General features: G+C 43.7%; 1 protein-coding gene and 1 pseudogene across 2 annotated transcripts in view; one reads left to right on the forward strand and one right to left on the reverse strand.

Annotated features, from left to right (window-relative positions):
• The first annotated feature begins 250 nt into the window (after positions 1–250).
• UBE2E1 (ubiquitin conjugating enzyme E2 E1) overlaps positions 251–22,880 on the forward strand; it is a 79,490-nt gene continuing 56,860 nt past the window's right edge. Inside the window, exons 1-3 of one of the 2 annotated variants that reach the window (XM_025882975.2) lie at positions 252–440; positions 1,568–1,752; positions 5,749–5,799. In XM_025882975.2, the coding sequence (XP_025738760.1) occupies positions 1,601–1,752; positions 5,749–5,799 (203 nt within the window). In that variant the 5' untranslated portion in view covers positions 252–440; positions 1,568–1,600. Of the gene's footprint in view, positions 441–1,567; positions 1,753–5,748; positions 5,800–22,880 lie in introns of both variants that reach the window. The other variant, XM_025882985.2, reaches the window with a different exon arrangement.
• LOC112832336 (cell division cycle-associated protein 3 pseudogene) lies at positions 16,138–16,946 on the reverse strand (annotated as a pseudogene).

Genomic DNA, 22,880 nt, shown 5'->3' on the forward strand with positions numbered 1-22,880 from the left:
CAGCGCCCCCCAGCTCGGAACGGCTTCCCCTCTCCAGCCCAGGATCCAGGTCCCCAAACCACTTGAGAGAAAATTCTCACCCCTCGCCCCCTTCCCTGGCGTCCCGCGGCGGCGCTGGGGTGGGGGAGTGGGTGGGAAGGGGGCAGGGCTTCCCGGGGTCCCCTGTGTCCTCCTCGCGCCCCCCCCGGAGGTGTGCAGGGGGAGGGGAGCGCGGGTGGGTGGGACCGGGCCGGGTGGGGGAGGGGTAAGGGCGAAGAGGAGGAGGAGGAGGAGTGTGTGTGCGAGCGTGTGTGGCTGGGGGAAGCCATTGCCTGTTTAATAGTTGCTGTTGCTGCACTTCCGCTTCTCTCCCAGCGAGAGAGAGACACGAGTGGCCAGGCCCAGCCGCAGCCGCAGCAGCAGCCGCCGCGGCGGCACGGAGGAGCCAGACACAAAGAGAGGTACGGGGATCCCCCCCGCCGCCCGCCGCCCCCCGGCCGCGTCGCCTGGCCTCGGGGACACCCCTCGCCGCCTCCCCCGACCCGCGCCTCCCGGACCGCCCGGCACGGGGCTGGGGGGGGGGCGCGGAGAGGGGCTGAGGGGCCCCAGGGGTCCGGGGCCCGCCCGCGGGGGATGGGTAGGGACCCCGGGCCGCGTGGGGTGCGGGGGCCGCCCGCGTCGGGAGTGGGGGGGCATTGTGGCTTGAACTGTCAGCGCTGCCCCGGGAGCCCCACACTGGCAGCTGAGGGGGCCGGGAGCGGGGGAGGGGGAGGCGGGGGAGCCCCGTTTCCCCCCGGGGCGGGGGCCCGCGGGGATTAACCCCTCCTGGGCGGAAGGGCTCATTGTTATTCCTCCGCTGTGGAGGCCGAGCCCCCCCCACCCGCACCCTCGCCCCACCCCCACTAGGGGTGGCAGTCGGGCGTGTGCTCGGGACCCCCGCCCCAGCCGCGCAGCCCTGAGCCGGGCGGCCGACCACAGGCCTGCGGGGAGAGGCGTCGGGGCGCGGCGCTGCGGGGGGGCCTCGGGCCTCGTCGCCCCCTCCCCCCCCCCGCCGGCCTCTCCCTTCCCCCACCCGGGCACCCGCTCCCCGCCTCCGTCCCCCTGTTTCGGCTTCCTCTCTTACTCCTCCTCTCCCCTCCTCTCTCCCGACCTCGCCAAACTCCACTCCTGGTCCCCGCTGTCTCGCCCTGGCCACTGGCCCCCCGCGACCCCCGGAAAGCCGACTGAAACAGCCCCGAGGCCGGCACACAGCCGGGACCTTCCCTCTTTGCCCAGCCGAGGCGCTCCCCGCCCCCGCCGGCTCGGCTTCTCCTCTCCCTGCCCCGAGGGGAGCCCCGGGGGGCGCAGGGGGGGCGCTCGCTGTGATCCCGATCGTTTTCCCACCGCGTACCCCACTTGGGGCCAAAAATAAGCAAGCCGCGTCGGATTTACTAAAGCCTTAATGGGCCTGAAGACTTTGAAAAGCGAGTGGAGGGCGGTGGGCGACCGGGTGCACCCCTGGCCAAAGCCCTCCTGACAGCACCCGAGTTCCTTATTTACACTGACTGCATGGTCTGTGTGTTTCTGTTTTGTTTCCCTCCCCCTGCAGGGGCTGTTTGCGGGGTGGGGTGGGGGGTTCGCTATGTCGGATGACGATTCGAGGGCCAGCACCAGCTCCTCCTCATCTTCGTCCTCCAACCAGCAAACCGAGAAAGAAACAAACACCCCCAAGAAGAAGGAGAGTAAAGTCAGCATGAGCAAAAACTCCAAACTCCTCTCTACCAGCGCCAAGAGGTACCGTACTCCACCCCCAACCCCCTAGGCTTCCTATTTTCCGAACTACCTCTTGTTGCATTTCGTCTGCCTCCCAATGAGGGGTAGCTTGAATGCTCCTCATGGTTTGCGTGTTGTTAAAAATGAAAAAAGGGCCTTGGAAGCTTTAATTATTTTAGTCTCTTGCTTCTGTTTTTTTTTCCTTTTAATCGTCCACGTGCAGCTGTTGTGGCTTGCCTCTCATTTCTTGGTGAAGTTTGTAAGAATCCTCATTACTTTTATTAGTGACCCCCAAATCTGATTTCAAATTACTTGTCCTATTAATCACTAGCTTGTGACCCTTCTCAAGGCTGTCATCCCACTTAATTACTAATACCTGCCCAGACAACTATCAAAATGAATCCTATTACCATCTTGCTTCCTCCTCACCTGTTGCACTATGATCTTTTTTTGAGTGGAACTTTCTCCACAAACTGCGTAAGGAATAAGTCTTCTATTAGTGGGGTAAAAAATTTAATAAGTGAAAACATGTTTTCAGATGGAACTTAGATTCTTCTGATTTGGAGAGTTGAGGCAAATGAATTGATAATGTAAAATGGGTATTCTAGGTTATTTGGGGGATTCTTTTTTTTCTCTTTAAAAGCTTCAATTTTGCCAAATTCCAGGGAGACTCATTTTTTTCATGATACATCCTCATATGCTGTAAAAATTTTTTATTATTTTTCCAAGCTGAATTCAAACAGTGGCTCTTTTTCTTTACTGTTTTCCTCTTATGTCTCTGGAAGAAACTACTTTTTTACCTTGAGCATCCTTCAGTAATATTCTTTGATCTCCATGACCCTTAAAATCTATAGCAGATTCCTGGGAACCCCCCTGCCCTTTCGTAAATCCTGCTGCTCTCAGGTGGACAGTCATTAAACTTTAAAGTGGCAAACCAGAAAGATAGTAAGGAATACAAATGGTGGGTTAAATAGGGGTATCTTTTTTTTAAAGAAACGTAAAATAAAATGGAATGTGAGTCTTTAGTCTCCACTGAGTAGTGAGCCTGGAACTCAGAGTGAAAGTTTGTTCTGTCATTCTCCCAGAAATTTGAAAAGTTGGTAAAGTGCTTTGGTGACCTAACCATGGGGGGGATGAGAGTGACGTTAGCTTATTTTAAATACTGTAGAGGTTTAGAGTTAAATGGCAAGATGCCTTAGCAAGATTGTTCTTATTTTTGGAGGGGTGGTTTGATGGCATCTCAGCTTCCTGGGAATCCAAACTGGCCCTCATTGATTAGTCCTGTGCTCGTTTTTTTAGAACCTGGCATCTCCCCTTCCCACATTGAATGGGGCTTTCCTTAATCTCTACAACTCCCTACTCCTCCCCACCCCAACCTGCAGTACCTGTGCTCCCTGATCCATGCTGGAACAGCTTTTGGCCTGACCTGAGTAAGGCAGGATATTTGCTTTAGGTTATTAGTATTCTTCGTGCACCAGGATATCACTGGTGCACATGAATATACTTGAGGGTAAAAGCACAGGTGTCAAATATAAAATAGTCTCCTTTATGCCAGCAATTACTGAGGGGATTTTTCATTAGACACTATTTGTCCATTTATGGTAAGGAAGTTTAAAAACATACTTGGAAATTCCTGGGAAAAAGTAGGTGTACAAAAAATGAAAGGTGGGAAGCTACAAAGGGTAATTTTACGTATGAAGTTAACATCAGTTTTAGCTCTTGTTGAAAGAGTGGCTGTTAGTCTTAAAGCATAGCTCAGGTTAATAGTGAAGGAGAGGGGCAGCGTCCAGGAGAGAATAAGGGGGAAATTAATGTTAGTGGGACCCTATTAAAGCTGCTCTCTGAAATACATTGACTTGGAAGCTGACTGGTGCTCGTAGACTTGGAAGGGGCACATATACCAGGAGATAGAATAAAAAAGAAGCCTGAATTGGTAGACATAAAGTTACTTAACTACATATTGGAAAGTGGTCTCGTTTCTAGTCCATGGATAGAGGAAAAGCCCCCATTGAGAGTGGTTTGGACAAGAATTACTCTGTGAAACATGTATGAGTTACTTTTACAAATCTTTTGTCAGTATTATGGAAATGGTGCAAATGTTCATTGTCGAGATGAAGTGGTTAAAACTGGTATTATACTTTTTAGGTATTAAAGAAGTAACTACCTTTTCAGTACATATCGTAGAGGTTGGATTGGCAGAAATGAAGTCTATATGTATTTTTATACAAGTTGGGCTTAGGTGGAGGATATTTTTGCCTATGTACATAGGTCTTAAGGTACAGTCATTCTAACATACAGATAATCAGGAAACCAGGATTCCAGACTTTTAGTCTAACATACAATGAGTCAAACAGCACCGGTGTTTGGGAATGTCTCAGAACTGAAACGCTTCTTGGTAGCAAAACGATTTAGCAGGACACAGTTAAGTAGAGGTCTTAAAAACTGTGAGCGAACCCCTTTCTAAAGCTGACCAGATTTGTAGGGGACAGGAAGTGTCCTCCAATAGGAAGGTTTAAAGAACTTGCCCAATAACCACCCTTAATTTCTCTCTACTTACACATGGAAAAAACAATGCCTTCTAAAACCTACTCCCCATTGCATCTACCCAGCCTGTCTTCCCACCCTCAGAGAACCTTTGGAGAGAGAAAAGCATCCATTGTGATTCTGATTGCCTTTAGAATGTGGGTGTTTAGTTTTTACTCCCGTACTACCTCCGTGAGAATTTTTAAGTTGTAACATAGCCCTTTAGGGTTTTATGTGATAGGAGCAAGAAAGGTTATAAAAATAGAAGACACCATTTAGTAGATGGAAGAGGCTTAAAGGCCTCAAACTTTGTCTTATTAATTGATGCTCTAAGCGCCTAGGTAAGCAGAAGACAAAGGCCAGGGCTTGGTGTGAACTGCCTGGTGGCGTCGGCCTAGGAGTGGGGGATGGGGCTCTTTGTGAAGTCGTGGGTTGGTGCGGAGATAGACAACCGGGCGGAGTGGGGGGTGTCCCGGGCTCTGTGTGCCTGGTGGGATGGAGAAGGAAGGGGGCAGACCCCAGGGAATTTAGAGGATATCCAGGAAAAAGCAGGCCCGGAAAGGGGGGCCGAGAGTCCGAGCGCTGTGAGGGACGGAGGCTGGGTGCACCTGTGCGGGCCGCCTGCTGGTGTCCGGCCTCGCTGGAGGGGCGGGCGGGGGTGTTGGCGCCCAGGGCTCCGCGCGCGGCGTGGGGGCTGGAGGTCCCGGGGCGCGGTGGAGGCGAGCGGGGGAGTCGCCGAGCGTCCCGGCGCGGGCTCTCCCCACCCCTGGCCGGCAACTTCACCCGCGGGGCTGGCGTGCGCCGCTCGAGTCGTCGGGTGCGCGCGGGCTGGGGGCGGGGAGCCCGGGCGGCCGAGCGGACCGGTCGGCCTTGCGGCCTGCGCCGCGCCGGCACCCCGCGACGCCGGGCAGGTCAGTTAGGGCCCGAGGGGCCTCGCGGGGAGCGGCCATGTTGGCTTCGTCACTGAGGACGCGGGGCGGCGTGGGGGGGGGGCGCTCTGTCGAGGCGGCCCGGAGGGCATCCGAGGTGCCAGGGGTGACCCGGGCGGAGACTAGGGGGGCGCGCCCTTCCCACCCGCGCGGCGACTTGGGTTTCTCCGTCCAGGGGAGAATACGTGCAGCGCAGAAGTGACTGTGTCCCGGCACATTCTAATGCAACTTAGGAAACGAGTCCGCAAGCCAGAAGCTTTACACTTATTTCCTAAATGGAAAACCCCGAGAAATAGAACTACCTTAGTGTGCGAGGCAAGACTGGAACCGAAACATTTTAGATAATAACAGGAGACCCCGCACCGCCAGCTCACTGCCTGTGGGAAAAAAAGTTTTTTTCTAACTACGGACCTGAAGCTTTTGATGTGTAGTTGCCTTCTCCCTCAGTAGAACCCAGTTATCATGGCAGGCAGTTAGGTTTATCTGCCAGACCTATGCATTACCGGTGGGAGGCTACCAACGCCTTCATGTTTCTTGTGTTTCTCTCTCACTTCCCTGATTCCAGGATTCAGAAGGAACTGGCAGACATCACTTTAGACCCTCCACCTAACTGCAGGTGAGCTTCCTTTCACAATTTTTTCTTTTTAAAATTTTTCTGATCTTTATCTTGGGGGTTTTCTTTTTATTAAAAATTTCTTCTTTTCTTTCGTGAATGCTTATTTTGGTGCTAACATGAAGTAACAACTGAAATTGATTAACCTGGGAGTAATGTTTTGATGAGCCTCTTGACAATTTCAGTGCTGTGCTGAAGAGAAGTAATGAATTTATCTGGCGTGGACCCTTTCACATATATCAAACAGAACTGAAATGAATTTAAAGGTGTACACTTGGCCTAATCGTGGATCTTGGATATATCATTAGGGATGATGTAAAACCTTTTTAGATACTCAGATACATTTTGGTTTAGAAAATGGCTTTGCCGTCTTAATCTGTTATTCAAGCTCTCGGTTAAGCTAATAGAGCATAGAGTTAAATCACAGCAGGTTCTCAAACTTCATTGTATATATAAATTTTGTGTTGGACTTTGGCAGATCAGTTCAGGAAATAATTTGTGGCTTTGATAAAAAGGTTTTGTTTTTTAAATTTTATAGATTTAAGCTCTTCCATGGGGGTGTGCTTTTTTTTATTTCCTCAAAATTGCTTCATACGGCATACATGTGTGTTTCAGTTTCAAAGCAATTTGATTCCAGCTTTTTGGAGTGTTTGCCAATCACTTTATTTAGAATAACTGTTTTGCTACTGTTGAGGCAAGGTGGAACACTTGGATTTTATTAAGTCAACAGTGAAGTGAGGAAGGACTTAATATGTTGTAATAGAGCCGTTTATTTAAGGGAGATTAATTCAAATCTATTACTCCCATAATTTAAAAATTAGGTACATTTAACCTAATTCTCAGTTCTCAGGTTTAGTATTGGAATGGGATGTGACATTTCAGAAGTGTTCTAAACTTAGAGATAGAAGAAGTTACGAAGAAAATATTCAGTGGCCGTGCATAGAATTTAAAAGAAGCATGTGGAAATATTCAAGTTGAAAAACTAAATGAAATATTTATTAACACTGAAATTTCTAAGGTGTGGTTAATGGGTTAAATGGAAACTTTAATATTGCCATTTTGGTTACATACATTCTTACCGTTGGTCAGGTGTGGGATGTTCTTTCGTAAAATTTGTCCTGTTTTGTAAGGAAAAGTCGTTGTGAGTTTGAAATGCTCTTAAATTATTGTTTGTAACTGAACCACTTAATTATTCTTAAGGATTTCTCTCATGGCTTTTAAGAATCTTTTCATACTATTGAGAAAGTGGAGAGATAGGCAAGGGCTAGGGCTGTGACATTTTACTTTTTTATTTTAGTGGAATCATTGTTCAGATAGGAGCTTATAGCTTCCCCTGGTTGGTTGTGTTGAATCCTTGGGCATTCCCCATGGTAGATGCGTGCTGTGTAGTTATTGCTCCTGTTTGGTATCGTGTCTCTTCCAATGTGCCTCTTGTGAGTTCAGATTTTAGTTGATGAAATTATAAAGTTTTTAAAGCATGTTTCAAAACTTCTATCAATATCAAAACCTAATGGTTTTCTTGCAAATATGTGCAATCAGCTTTAAAATTGTAAACACCTTCAAGGTTTTTATGGGATTAATAACTTAAAAAATAGGAAAAGTACACTTGTTTCATACCATTTGAGCTGCGTTCATATGTGAGAGATTTGTGCTGCTGAACATGTAGAACTTTTATCCTTGGAAAACCCTCCTCATTACCCCCCAAGGTGAAACCTGCGAATGTTTCGCGGCTTGGGTGAAGCACCAAACTGGATGGCTTTTGAGTGGTTGGTTGTGGGGAGACAAACTGTGATGTACCTAAACGTTTTGAAAAAAAATTTCTTAAATTTCAGAGAAAACGCTAGGCATCTTTAATTTGCAAGAGAATGTATATTATGGTGAGTTTTAAGAATAAACACTGCTTTGGGGCACCTGGGTGCCTGCCTCTGCCTTTGGCTCAGGGGTCATGATCCCAGGGTCCTGGGATGGAGCCCCATGGCAGGCCCCCTGCTCAGCGGGGGGGTCTCCTTCTCCCTCTGCTGCTGCCCCTCCCACCTACTCATGCTCTCCATCTCTCTTTCTCAAATAAAAATAAATAAAATCTTAAAAAAAAAAGACTGCTTTATTTTCTGAAAACATTTTTCAGTATGGCTGCTTAGGTAATATGAATTACAGTTTCTACTTTGTGTTGGCTTACTAGTATTACTAAGTGTCCTATAGTAGTGCCAGTATTCAGCTATCTTAAATTTGGTTTTGTGTTTTTGTGTTGGTACCTTATGGGATTGAATTATTAAATATTTTAATGTACATTATTTGAGATGGAAGAGGATAATTTGGGGATACTTTTTGAAGTTAAAAATGTATGGATTAAATGACATATTGAATGCGTGCATGTTTATTTTTAGTAAATTTTTCTGATGTTACTCAGCATGAGAGCTCCATAGTTTGGTCCTTCTGAAATTGTAATTTCATCAACTATAGATTCTATTTTGAATGAGTTAAACAATTGACTTTGAATGAACATATCTTATGTATTAATCCTTTATAAGACTGCCTTTTTTCAATCAGTATTCAGCCCGTGGTTTTAAATTTAAACGTGTTACTATATTAAAATATAGCAGTTGGCGCCTGGGTGGCTCAGTCATTAAGCGTCTGCCTTCGGTTCAGGTCATGATCCCAGGGTCCTGGGATCGAGTCCCACATCGGGCTCCCTGCTCTGCAGGAAGCCTGCTTCTCCCTCTCCCACTCCCCCTGCTTGTGTTCCTCCTCTCGCTGTCTCTCTCTCTGTCAAATAAATAAATAAAATCTTTAAAAAATAAAATAAAATAAAATATAGCAGTTGGCACAAAGTAACCTCAATACACAGTTGATTATTGCAGATCAGTAGAAGAATTGCTTCTCTTGAAGGTGCACTGCTTGCATTCCAGTAATTTTTGCACTTTACTTGGCAAACTTCAAAGTTACTGAACTTAAACTTGTGTGAAATGCAGTTGCTAAATATGTTATAATGTGTGAGCACATAAAGTTAAATCGTCAGTGTTGAATATTGTGTTGAGTAGGTTCGGGTTTTTTTTTGTTGTTTTGTTTTGTTTTTTAAGAATAGAGTGCAGATTATATTCAGTGACCAGGTCAGAAGTTTTTTAAGTGAATTATTTTAAAATTTTTCTATATTGCCACATAAATCAAATTCTTTGGTATCTTAACTATTTGGTTTTATGTATATATGCAGATGAAATAATAGTCTCCCAACTCATGTACTGTGCATTTGGTTGGACTTTTTCCTTCCATTTTGGCTATTTGTTTAGGAAAAAAAATACTGTCATAACTACTGTAATGATTTCCTAAAGCATGCCCTATCCTGGATTGTAAAATTACGCTTTTTATTTATTTAAGTTTTTTAAAGTTTGACTTAAATAAAATTATGCCTTTTAGTTAGCTGATGAACTCTGTGCCACTAGAGTCAGTTTTGCACCTGTTATTTATAGCCTAGGGCTCAAGCTTTGCTAAATTGACTAGTTACAGCTCTATAATCTGTAGACATAAGTGTCTATAGACAGTATGTCTGTATGTAACAAATGACATTTTCCCAAGTTCTTTGACTTCAGAATTTACCTAAGGGATTACTAGTATTTTGAGTAAACTATTCATATAGCAACTTGAAATCTAAAAGTTCAGATTTTTTTAGAGTTACTATTTTAGGATAAAATGTCTTTGAGAAGTCATTAAACATTTCAAGCACGGTGGAGAATAATAAAAATTCTTGTTTTATATGACTTTATTATATTTAATGATTATTTTTGTGTTTCTTAAATGTGTAAAGCCCACTAAGTAAGTGCGTTTTATTTTTCTGTAAAAACTATGTAATCAGATACAGTTGGTCATAAAGCTTTACAGCTAAATCTTACCTTTTTTTTTTTTTAAGATTTATTTTGAGAAAGAGCGAGCATGTGCGCAAGCGTGAGCAGCGTAGGGGGGGCAGGGAGGGAGAGAATTTCAAACAGACTCCCTGCTGAGTTCAGAGCTGGACATGGGGCTCGATCCTACCACCCCAGGATCATGACCTGAGCCAAAACACTACCAAGAGTTGGATGCTCAACCGACTGAGCTACCCAGGCGCCCCAGCTAAATCTTACCTCTTTTAAAGATAATTTAAAGGCCAAAGTGAAGAACATTTTAAGAATGTAATGCATTTGTTGAAGAAGTTAAAATTTTTTAACCTTTTTCTCATTTACTAAAAGGGCCGACTATCTGATTTGCCTAACTCACAGTATTGTAAAATTCAAATGAGATTAGAGTTTTCTGTATGTGTTAGATGTTGATATTATTAGATTTGTCCATTTAGCGCCTTTTAATAGCTCATATTTTTTTCAGCTAACATTGCCTCTTATTGCTTGTATTTTAAATACAGTTTTAAGCCATTATACAATAATCTGAGTGTTTTTGAAAAGTTGAGATGTAGAAGTTGTGCTGTAAAAAGCGAAAAATCCCCCTCATGATCTCTTCTGATCCTGCTCTTTTGCACAGAGATGCTCCTAATATGGAGCTAACTTGCACTTTGTGTGTATCCTTCAAGATAGTTTCTGTGAATGTACATCGTTGTATTGTTCTGGTTTTATAAAATCTGGAATTGATGGCAATAATAATGAGATGTCAATTTAGAAGTCCCAGGCCGCTAACCTTGAAAGGAAAAGAGGTCCTTTCCTTGCAATAGTAAAGGCCTATACATTTTGTCCAAGTTTAGCTTGCTTTGAATGGTTGTTTGGGTATAAGAAATGCGTTCAGCAGAAGTCCCTTACAAAATCCTGTATCTTACCTGAAAAGAACCCTTTTAATGTGTTTTTCATCCATCTGATGTTACTAAATGCATTAAAGATAAAAATGTGACTTCAGGATCTAAAACACTGTTGAGTTTCATAATAATTTTTATTTGGAATGTTACCAGTGCAGTGTGGTTGCCTTTATGTGGGTAGAGGCAGTGTTGAAAAACAGCGAGAATCGGGAGACTTGGAGTGTCAGCACAAAGTAGCCCCCAAACAAGGGTCAGGTTCCTGGAAATTAGATCATCACCTAGGGCTTGAATGGATAGGAAGGAAGGAAATCTATCCAGAAATGAATTGCTTACTAAATGAGTAGGGACTCTTGTGACTGTTTTGTTTACCAAAAGACCATGTGTCTGGATTGTGAAACTGTACTGCTATTGTCCCTCAGAAAGCTAAACAGAATTACCATATGACCCAGCAGTTACACTCCTAGGTATATACCCAAAAGGATTGAAAACAGGGAGTCGAACAGATCTTGTCAGTGTTCATAGTTGTTCATAATAACCCCAAAGAGGAAACAACCCAAGTATCCATCAACAGATGAGTGAATAAACAGAATGTGATATTTATAATGGAATATTATTTAGCCATGAAAGGGAATGAAGTTCTGATACATGCTACAATATGAGTGAATCTTGAAAATGTTAGGGACACCTCAGTGGCTCAGTCGGTTAAGCGTCTGCCTTTGGCTCAGGTCATGATCCCAGGGTCCTGGGATTGAGTCCCATGTGTGGCTCCCTGCTTGGCGGGAAGCCTGCTTTCTCCCTCTGCCTGCCACTCCCCCTGCTTGTGCTCTCTCTCTCTGACAAATAAATAAATAAAATCTTAAAAAAAAAAAAAAGAAAATGTTATACTAAGTAAAATAAGCCAGATGCAGAAGGACAAATATTGTGATTCCAGTTGCATGAAATACCTAGAATAGGTAAATTCATAGAGACAGAGGATTAGAGGTTTTCAGGGCTGGGGGAGGGGAGAATGAGGGGGTTATTTCTTAATGGGTACAAGAGTTTCTGTTTGGAGTGATTAAAATTTTGGAGATAGTGGTGATGGTTGTACAACATTGTGATGATGTTGAATTTTACACTTAAAAATGGTAAAAATGGCAAATTTTACATATTTTACCATTAAAAAAGTTAGGAAACCCCCCTATACCATTTTTTTTTAAGATTTTTTTTAATCTGAGAGAGCTCTCAAGCATACGAGTGGGGGAGGGGCAAAGGGGGAGGGAGAAGCAGGCTCCCTGATGAGCTGGGAGCCTATTAAGGGCTCCATCCCAAGACCCAGAAACCAAGACCCAGAGACCATGACCTGAGCCCAAAGCAGAGGCTTAACTGACTAAGCCACCCAGTCGCCCCCTCCCATTGTTTAAATGTTAACAGTATTTTGAGGAAAGATTCTTATAGCTTACAAGGCCACATTTCACAGTTCTTATGGACTTTGTAAAGGATACTAATATTAAATTCTTGTCACAAACCTTGAGTCCCTGTTAACACATGAAAACTGACTGCCTTGAAGGAGTTCATTGTCTTGTAAGGGTGGTGAGAAATGCATGTACAGATCTTGAATAGTCCTTGGAAACATGAATATTATTTGGAAAGTAATAAATGCACATTACATGTTATGAAGGTTCAGAAGCAGTGAGAGATTGCTTTGACCTGGGTGTGAGGAGTGGTGTCTGGAGCACTTAGATATCTGGGAAAGCTTCCTGGAGGAAATGAGAAGTGGAGTGGGAAGAGTAAGAGACGTTTCTGTAGCACAGGAAAGGTCGGGAGGACACTTTTAGGTAAGAGTGAATAAACCTATGGCCTGAGTGGGAGAATAGCAGTAAGAGATAAAGGTTGTGTTCTTCAGTGTCAGGCTGAGGCTTTGAATTTCATTATATAGTTGTTGGAGAATCATTGAAACCCTTTTGAGCTGAAGTCTGATTCAGTTAGAACTGAGTATCTGGATAGAGACAAAGCAAGGGTTGAGCGGAGTTGGGTGGGAAGCAGGAGAGTTGGAGAGAGCTGCAGCAGTCCAGGCGGGAGGCCAGGTGGGCCTGGGGACAGGTGGCATCCATCAAAGTGGAGAGGAGAGAGGTGGAAAGCAGTGGAATCTAGAGAACTTGGCCACTGATTTAGAGATGTAGGACTTGAAAGGACTCAGAGGTTCTTTGGGTATTGGGGAAGATGGTGGTGCCATTAACAGACATCAGTAAGGCTGGAAGAAGAACTTGTTTGAGGGAGCAGAGGGGTTAGATAGATCTCTTTCCAAGGTTTGTTTTGTTGACCATATACAGTGCTTAATGTGGGCGCCTGGGTGGCTCAGTTGGTTAAGCGACTGCCTTCGGCTCAGGTCATGATCCTGGAGTCCCAGGATCGAGTCCTGCATCGGACTCCCTGCTTAGCAGGGAGTCTGCTTCTCCTTCTGACCCTCTTCCCTTTCCTGCTCTCTATCTCTCACTCTCTCTCTCACATAAATAAAATCTTTAAAAAAAAAAAAAATACAGTGCTTAATGTATTGCTGCCACGTAGTAGGCTCTCAGTAAATATTTTGTAGTTTTTTTTTGTTTTTGTTTTGTTTTTTTGAGGGAGACCGAGGAGGGGGAGGGAATGAGAGAGCACATGTGCCTGAGAGGGGTTACAGAGGGAGAAGGAGAAGTAGACTTCCTGCTGAGCAAGGAGCCTGATGCCGGGACTTGATCCCAGGACCCTGAGATGATGACTTGAGCCAAAGTCAGACGCTTAACCAACTGAGCCACCCAGGTACCCCAATATTTGCAGTTTAAGTTTATTGTTAATCAGTCTTTGAACTCTCCACATCTACCTAATCTAATTTTAGATTTGTTTAGACAAATGGCTTATAAACTCCTTAAAAGGCAGAGACCATGACTTTTCTCCTTGATTCTGATCCTACATGGTTTTTCCCCCAATTTTTTTAGTTTGAAGAATTTCAAAGCTATGGAAAAGTTGAAATGACACACATCATTCTCTCAGCTGTTAAAACTTCACCCTATATAATATATATTCAAGGAATTGCTGTATGCTCATGACTTTTTTCTTTTTTTTTTTAAGATTTTATTTATTTACTTGATAGCGAGAGAGGAAACACAAGCAGGGGGATTGGGAGAGGGAGAAGCAGACTTCCCGCGGAGCAGAGAGCCCGATGCGGGACTCAATCCCAGGACCCTGGGATCATGACCTGAGCCGAAGGCAGATGCTTAACGACTGAGCCACCCAGGTGCCGGCCCCCTGCCCCCCTGCTCATGACTTTTTTCTTGAAACATATGCAAGTGATTATGGATTGCCTTTTCTCTTATCTCTGTACTTTGCCAGGACCATTTGAAAGTGTGCTGCAGGCATCATGACATATCTGTGTGTTTAGGTTACATGCATTGAATCTGAGGTGGGCTGGCAGGGATGCTGAGGCTGGAACTGGCTTTGGGGGAGGTACACATTAGATTTAAAAGTTTGGATGATGGCTGAAGTACTCCTAATCGCCAAGGGGAAGAGGTGAATTGAGAATTGTACTCTGAGGGATGTCTACACAGGAGGGGTGGGGGATATAACGAGGACCTGGAGAAAAAAGAAGCAGAGTAGGAGGAGAGCTGCAAGCCTTATGGGAGGTCAAGGAAATTTTTCTGTTGGCCTTTAAAGTATAGAATTAAGAGTGTGGTCTGTAGGCTGAGAGGAAGAAGCAAGTAGAAAAAAAAGTGAAAATGCGAGGGAGGGAGATACTGTAATGTTTTAAAACACAATTTTAGCGAAGGTGATAGAATATGGAACTGAGGTCATAAGGGCTGGAAGCCTGGAACTTTATGATGGAGTGACAGTTTCTAAAGGATTGGAAGCATTTTTCGTCCTCCAGCTACTTGTATTGAACAAAAAGAAGCAGCGTCTTTCCGCAGTGCTATTTGGTTTGTTCTTCCTGGGTAGATTTTAAGTTCCTTGAGAGCAGGGATTACATCTTTGCCATTCCTACCTTGTCCAAGAAAGAGAAGATAAACAGTACATATTTGTTACATTAAAACACAGACACAAAAACCTAATTTGAGTCTGATGGCTTAATGGAATGTCTTCATTACCCTTTTCAGAAAATAATGGAAAGAGCTGGGGAAATTGCTGTCACATTTTACAGCTGTCTGTTGCTGGCAGTCTTTCTGACTTGGCACCCAAGCAGTTTTGGCAATTTTCACCTTCTCGGAATCACAGAGGAGCTCTGGACTGCAGTGTGATAGAAAAGACAGGATCAGTGCTTTAGGCTAGATTGAGAAGATTGTATAAAGAAAATACCAGTACCTTTGATTACCATGTTTTGACTTGATATGATTACTGTTTGCCAACAAGTGAGAGTGGGTTTAGGGGTGCTAAGTAAATTGGACTTCCTAGCAATGTTCCCCTAAATCCTAAAGCTATTCCAGATAGTTATGTTATAGATGGTGGCACCCGCCTGAGACATCTGACACATTCCCCATCATCAGTGGAGTGAAACAGGGTTTCATAATAAGCCCATTCTTATTCAGCCTCTCTTACACACCCATGCTGTAAAGTCAAACAAAAGACCTAGTAAATGGTGTCAGAATATGCCTCTGATCCTCTGGGAAACTTCCTACTCTATAGGCTAAGAAGCTCATCAGAGCCCTTTGCTGAAAAATTGTAATCTAGGAATTGCTGTATGCTCATGGTCATCTTGAAGCCTTATATGCAAGTGACTATGGATTGCTTTGTAGAGTCCATGCTGCACTGCATAGGTGATAAACCTGTGGAAGGCCAAGGTAATGTCTCAGCCCAGTCAGGAAAATCCAGGAAGCCAACAGTTTTCATATGCAGAACATAATTGAAAGTTGTCACTGGGTTTTGTTACCTGGGGCAGCATACTGTTCACTAATACGTCAATTAACAAAGTAGTCAAAAACTGAATTCTCTCTGCTTTCTAAAGAGCCTGAATATGACAAAGGGCAAGGCCAGGCCAAAATAAAGGGACTGTATTATCAAGCTCTTAAATAGCATTTAACATCACATTTGCCACAGGTGTCACATCTGACTTGATTCTAGTACTGAGTTATGGCAATATTAAATTTTAAATATTAATAATTAATGGAGAGTCTCAGTAGGGTCTACTAGCATTGAAATGATGGTCATTATGTGTAATACCAGGACATTGAGTGTTTGTATCTAATTAATAGATGGAAAATTGCTGTGGGGTGGATCCTGATAAGTTCTGTAGAAAAAGGCATAGAAGCACATTTTCAAATAGTAATGGATAGAACAGCTTGGAAGGCTTTTACTTAGAGAAAAGTTTTAGGGACCCCTTGGGTGGCTTAGTCGTTAAGCGTCTGACTTCTGCTCCGGTCATGATCTCAGGGTCCTGGGATTGAGTCCCTTGATGGGCTCAGCAGGGAGTCTGCTTCTGCCTCTCCCTCTGCCCTTCCTCCCATGATGCATGCGCGTGCGCTCTCTCTCTCTGTCTCTCAAATAAATCTAGTCTTCCAGGGAAAGAAGGGGTTGAGAGGATACTATATCACAAGGACCCTGGTGAACTCAGCACTGGAGACACTCACGGCCTAGTTCTCTACCAAGTTTGGAAAGTACTGATTTTCCTCATCCTGGTCCTGGCCCTGCTTCCACACTCGGCCTCCAGTTTTCAGAAGTCATCCAGTTCCCAGAAGGTCTGCTTCCTTTAGCTCCCTAGCATTTTCACGCAGAGGAGAAGGCCACTTACCCTGTCATGGTGTCAGAGTTCTGGGGGAGTTGTCATCCTGCAGGATGATGAGGAGCGATCTCCATAGGACCTTGCCTTTTATTTACCATCCATCTATTGTGCTTTAGAACCTGAAGATTGGGGAGTCTCAGGTTCTTTCTTAAGGGCTTGTCCAAGCCCTGGCTAGTCACAGGGGTTTCTAAGGGCTGTTCTGCTTCCTCCTTGGAGAACACCTGCTTGGAGGGGAGCTCAGTCTGGCTCTAGGGTGGCATCTGGTTCTCAGGGGAAAACTAGGTATCCAGAGGCATGTCCAATTCAGAAGATGAAGTTGCCTCTAAGGGCAGAACAGGCTCTGGGGGAAGATTCGATTTGGGGCCTTCGGTCTCACATACTGCACTCAGCTGTTCACCAGTGGGCTTGGGGGCCTCTCTGCTGCTGGTCTTCACAGGTGTCCATGCAGTGCCAAGGGTAGAAGAGCAGGGGTCTGAGTCTTGGATCTGATGAGGACCCCCCAGCTGCTCCCCTGCTGGTAGGTTTGGCTGTGGAGAGCTCTCCACTGGGATGGGAGTGTGCAGGATGCTGGCACTAGGTAAACAGGGTTCCATCACTTGGGCCACAAGCTTGTGTGGTGGAGGCTGCTGGAGTGACTGGGGTCCTCTTGGCTGAGCCCATCTCACCCAGGAGGACTCGGGTGGGGCAGGGCCCAGTCCGGGGTAAGGAGAAAGGTGCCTGGCCCCAGTTCCTCTTTTGAGTGCACAGCAGCTCGAGCCTCAACTCCCCACACTGAGTTTCAAACCTCCCTGGAACTTGAATTCTAGTAGGCAATATAGACAGTAACCAGGTAGAAGGTTAGGTAACTACAAGTTGTGTCAGCTAGTAAGAGAGAAATTAACAGTGCAGTGATGGAGAGCAATTGGGGTAAGGAAGTTACTTGGAGAAGGCTTAAAAAGACATTTAGACAAAGACCTGACAGATGAGAAGAAAGGAGAAAACCTTGTGAAAAATACAAGAACATCCCAGAATGAGGGAAGCACAGACACGGAGGCCCTGAGGTGGGGAGTAGTACCACGTGATGCAGAATCAGGTAAACTAGAGTTTGGATTTCATTCTAAGAACAATGGAAAGCCATTCAATGTTTTGAAGCAAGGAAGTGACATTATTTCAGTAGCGATTTAAAAGTCTTTTCCTACCTTCCTTGCTATGTGGAAGATAGCTGGGAGGAAGGCATGAGTGGAAGAAGGGAAACCAGAAAGGAGGGTTTGCTCTGTTCCAAGCAGCTGGTGATGGCAGTTAGGATTAAGATGGTGGCAGTGGACATGGGGTTAGAACACCTGTACCTGTTGATGGATTGCATATGGGAGGTAAGAAAAGGGACCAAGAATGGCTCCAAGTTTCTGTGGTCTTAGCAATTAGGTAGACGATGATGGCCATGTTTTACTGATAGGAACAAGACTGGAATAGGACCACTATTCCAGTGTGTATGTGTTTTGGGTTGAGGGCAGCATAGAAAATGAGTCCTTTGTGGATATGTTAGGCTTTATTTTTTATTTTTTTTAAATATTTTATTTATTTATTCATGAGAGTCAGAGAGAGAGACAGAGGCAGAGGGAGAAGCAGGCTCCCCGCCTAGCAGGGAGCCCGATGCAGGACTCGATCCCAGGACCCTGGGATCATGACCTGAGCCGAAGGCAGACGCTTAACCATCTGAGCCACCCAGGCGCCCTATTTTTTATTTTTTTAAAAGATTTTATTTGACAGCACAAGCAGGGGGAGTGGCAGGCAGAAGGAGAGGGAGAAGCAGACTCCCTGCTGAGCAGGGAGCCCACTGCGGGACTCAGTCCTAGAACCCCGGGGTCATGACCTGAGCCAAAGGCAGATGCTTAACCGACTGAGCCGCCCAGGCGCCCCATGTTAGGCTTTAGATGGATACCAATGAGGCATCCAAATGAAGGTGTCAAGTAGAAAATAGAAGTTAGGTATAGGTAAATGGAGCTCAGAAGAATATTTTAGACTCAAGTTGTACTCATAAGCTTGAGATACATATACATTTGGGAGACACCACTATATAGAGGCTCTTGTCTGGGGCATCCCTCAAGCTCATCAAGAGAAGAAAGGTGTAGTGAGAAGAGGGTCCAGGATGCAGACTTGAACCTCTAGTTTAGAGGTTGTATAGTCTGAAGGAGAAGCCAGCAAAGGGGACTGAGAGAGAGAAGGAAACTCAAGAGAGTAATGTCTGAAAGCAGCAAGTGGAAAGCGTTTTGAGGTAGAGTGGTTATGAGTGCTGAAATAACACGGTGAGGTCGGGAAAGGCCAGCAAGTAACCCCTGGATTTTACAGATCTAAGGTAGAAAGGGTGATGCAAAAGAGGGGTTGATTTCAAGAAAGAAAAGATGTTTGTGTTACTCTGCCCAATTAGAAGATTTCATTGTGTTTATCCAGGGGAGATGATTTAGTATTACCAGATTTTTACACTTTAGGGCAGAACTCAACATTGTGTAATTATTTTTCTTGGGGAGGAGGTGTCTCTCTTTCTAGTGGATTCTCAAAGGATTTGGGAGGGTTTCCTCCTCCCCTACCCCCAACTAGAGAAAATTAACTTCTGTTTTACTAGATTCAAGTACTTTGTGATCTTTATGGTTAACATTGTAGTATGGGTATTATATGTAAGTAGTGCCGGGTTCACATATCACATCTTGATGAATCCCTTTAGCAGGGCTTATTTTGTAGGGAATGGATAATTGGAAAATCAGTAAATTGCTGATGCCATCTTTAAATTTTTTTATATGCTTTGATTTGCATTGATCTTTTTTACTTTTCACACTTGTGGATGCATGAGAATGAGTATATATGTGTTTACTTTTAACACAGTGTAAATTATTCATCATATTCAATTTGTTTCATCCTTTTAAGATTGGCTATTAAGTTCCAACTTTACATTGAACTTACCTGGAGTTCTTAAAGCATCATCATATCAGCATCATCTTTCTGATCATCTACCAGTCACATTTTATTGTTTCATATTATTCAGGTACTCTTGGTCCTGTGTAACATGATAATTAAGATTGTCCCTTTTTCTGAGATTGGTCTTCCCAAGATACATACTTGTAAATTACACATAGTAAGCCGGGGGACAATTGGACACCTAGAGTCATTGTTTAATGTGGGTAATAGTTTCATATAAGAAAATGTCGTATGATGCAAATGCTTATCTTACTATTTCTCAGCAGAGCGGTGTGTGTACATAGTAGCTTGTGTGTAAAAATTCAGGTGCCAGATTCTCATTCAAATTTGGGTGTGGGGGACTTGGGGCATGTGATTCACAAACATCCTGAGTGATCTAGGTCTGGTGTCTTTTTATCCACATCACCACAAAAGTTAGGTACTTTTTTTTAAAAGATTTTATTTATTTATTTGAGAGAGAAGAGAACGAGCAGGTAGAAGGGCAGAGAGAGAAGCAGACTCCCCCATGAAGCAGGGAGCCTGATGTGAGACTCGATCCCAGGACTCTGGGATCATGACCTGAGCCAAAGGCAGATGCTCAACCAACTGAGCCATCCAGGTGCCCTTAGGCAGGTACAACATTTTTAGTCTCAAAAACATGGTATAGTTCATTGACATTAATTTTGTTTAAAAGTGGGTTCTTTGGGTTATGATTGATATTTTTCACATTTTCAAATCATTAGAAGTTATCTTCTAGTATGCCTTTATATAGTATATGAGTATTTGGAGGAGAAATTATTTGTGGTATCTCTTATCCAAATAACTGACAAATTTCTAAATTAAAATTGATGACATGGAGACATGGTTTTGTTTTTTTGTTGTTTTTTCTTGAATAAAGAAATTGATATACTAAAGGTTGATTATGTTTTATGGAACTCTTAGTACATCAGAATGTCCTGTGGAGTGTGATCAAGTGCTATTCACTGCTAGGCAATACTAGATGTGAAAGTTGGCTAATAGCATATATAAAAGGAAGAGTTTATTTGCAGAGTTTTTTTTTTTTAATTCAGTTAATTAACATATAATGTTGTTATTGGTTTCAGAGGTAGAGGTCAGAGATTCATCAGTCTTATACCCAATGCAAATTACATCATGTGCCCTCAATGTTCATCACACAGTTACCCCCCCCCCCCCTCCCCTCCCGCAGCCCTCAGTTTTTTTTCTATTATTTAGTGTTTCTTATGGTTTGTCTCCCTCTCTGGTTTTGTCTTGTTTTATTTTTTCTTCTGTTCCCCTATGATCCTCTGTTTTGTTTCTTAAATTCCACATATGAGTAAGATCATATGATAATTGTCTTTCTCTGATTGACTTACTTCACTTAGCATCATACCCTCTAGTTGCATCTACGTCATTGCAAATGGCAGATTTCATTTTTTTGATGGCTCAGTAGTATTCCAGTGTGTGTGTGCGTGTGTGTGTGTGTGTGTGTGTGTACACATACGTACATATGTATACCACATCTTCTTTATCCATTCATCTGTTGGACATCTTGGCTCTTTCCATAGTTTGGCTATTGTGGGCATTGCTGCTATACACATCGGGGTGCACGTGCCCCTTTGGATCACTACATTTGTATCTTTGGGGTAAATACCCAATAGTGCAATTGCTGGATCATATGGTAACTCTATTTTCAACTGTTTGAGGAACCTCCATACTACTGTTTTCCAGAGTGGCTGCACCAGCTTGCATTCCCACCAACAGTGTAGGAGGGTTCCCCTTTCTCTGCATCCCCACCAACATCTGTTGTTTCCTGACTTGTTAATTTTAGCCATTCTGACTGGGGTGAGGTGGTATCTCATTGTGGTTTTGATTTGTATTTCCCTGATTCGGAGTGTTGTTGAGCACTTTTTCATGTGTCTGTTGGCCATTTGGATGAGACATGATTTTTATTTGTATAATATGAAGCTTCAGGCTCAGATCTTGGTGCTGGAGGTCACTTGGTGAGATGAAAGTGGCCAGATTGTGCTCCTTCGGTAGGTTAGTGACTCAGATGGTCTTATAAAGGGATACAGAGTTCTGGGAGCATTGAGGGTAGAATTAAGACATTTTCAGGATTGGGAGACATCCTTAAACTTCAGAATATTAGTTGGAATCACAAAAGTATTAGGCATTGATAACATGTGGAGCCACAAGTATTTGGCTCCATAGGAACTTTGCCCCCCAAATAACTTAAATTTCTCCTACTACACATAATCCTTCCTCCTCTATGGGAATACATCTCAGTTTTTCAAGGTAATTTATTGAATTGGCTTTATAAAATTTTATTTTGTAGTAGACTTTGCTAGAACACATTTATCCTAAAGAAAAGGAGATGTTGAATTGGTATACATCAAAGACTCTAAAAGAAAACATTTGTTTTATAACGAGCACCCAGGAGGATATTTTTATAAACATGAAAGATAACTTTCTCTAACCTAAGTAAATATTTCAAAACAAATGTATGTTAAATGATTATGGTAATGTGTGAGCAGAGACTAGCGGTAAAGATAGCAGTACCATATATCACTTAACAGTATGTGATACTTCTTTGGCCTTGGTCCTTTTTCTGGGTTATTGTGTCTGTGAAAGTCCTCAGAACGCACAGCTTCAGTTTTCAGCTAGACTGGTAGCCTCCCCAGAAAATGTTTCTTCTTTGTAGCTTAGTATTCTGAGATTTTTTTCACATCTGAAGTGTTTATTACATAGTAAACATTGTCAAGTGATATGGACCAGTCCTAAAATAAACCGTATGTTGAGGACACAATTCTTATTAGAACTGAAGTTTAAAATTGATTTCTGTTCTGTCTGGCCGTACTGCTAGATTGTGTGTAGATGCAGGTGTTTCTACTATGACTTTTGATATAGCTGTTTTACATTTATATATATTGGGGGGAGATTCTTTATTGTAGTACCTGCAAATTAAAACACATGATTGTGAGGGGTGCTTGGGTGGCTTAGTCAGTTAAGTATTCAACTCTTGATTTCAGCTTAGGTTCATGATCTCAGGGTTGTGGGATTGAGTCCCATGTCAGGCTTTGCCTGGGTTTGGAGCCTGCTTAAGGTTCTTTCTCTGCCCTCCCCCCACTCTAAAAAATAAAATAAAAGACGTGATTGTGGAAAAGTAAAAAGCTATTAAGATCTTGGAGCCTAGAGGCGCCTGAGTGGCTCAGTTGGTTGAGCATCCAACTTTTGATCTTAGCTCTGGTCTTGATCTCAAGGTCGTGAGTTCAGGCCCCAAGTTGGGCTCCACACTGGGCCTAGAGCCTACTTAATTAAAAAAAAAAAGATCTTGGAGCCCAAATTAATGTTTACAGTGGGAGTTTTATAGCTAAAAGGACTGGCTGCTCCCTTCTCTGTGCCCTAATTATTACATGATGTGTATTGATAAATGAATTTTTATCCATTCTCCATTCTGTTGCCAGATGACTGCTGTGTTCTTTTTCCAGAGCCACTCCTGAAACCTTTCTACATGGTTTTTTGTTCCAGTCCAACTCTCACTGCTTTCCAAAGATATACCCTCCCCAGCCTTTTTAGACTAGCAGTCATCTTCAGTTCTGAAGCTTCTCTGATCTCTGGCAAGCCTCGACCCACTGTAGTGCATGGCTTGAAGGCGATAACATTTGCACA

Source organism: Callorhinus ursinus, unplaced genomic scaffold (assembly GCF_003265705.2).
Source record: "Callorhinus ursinus isolate GAN/ISIS: 27379988/994484 unplaced genomic scaffold, GSC_fseal_2.0 scaffold1, whole genome shotgun sequence".
Lineage (NCBI taxonomy): Eukaryota > Metazoa > Chordata > Mammalia > Carnivora > Otariidae > Callorhinus > Callorhinus ursinus.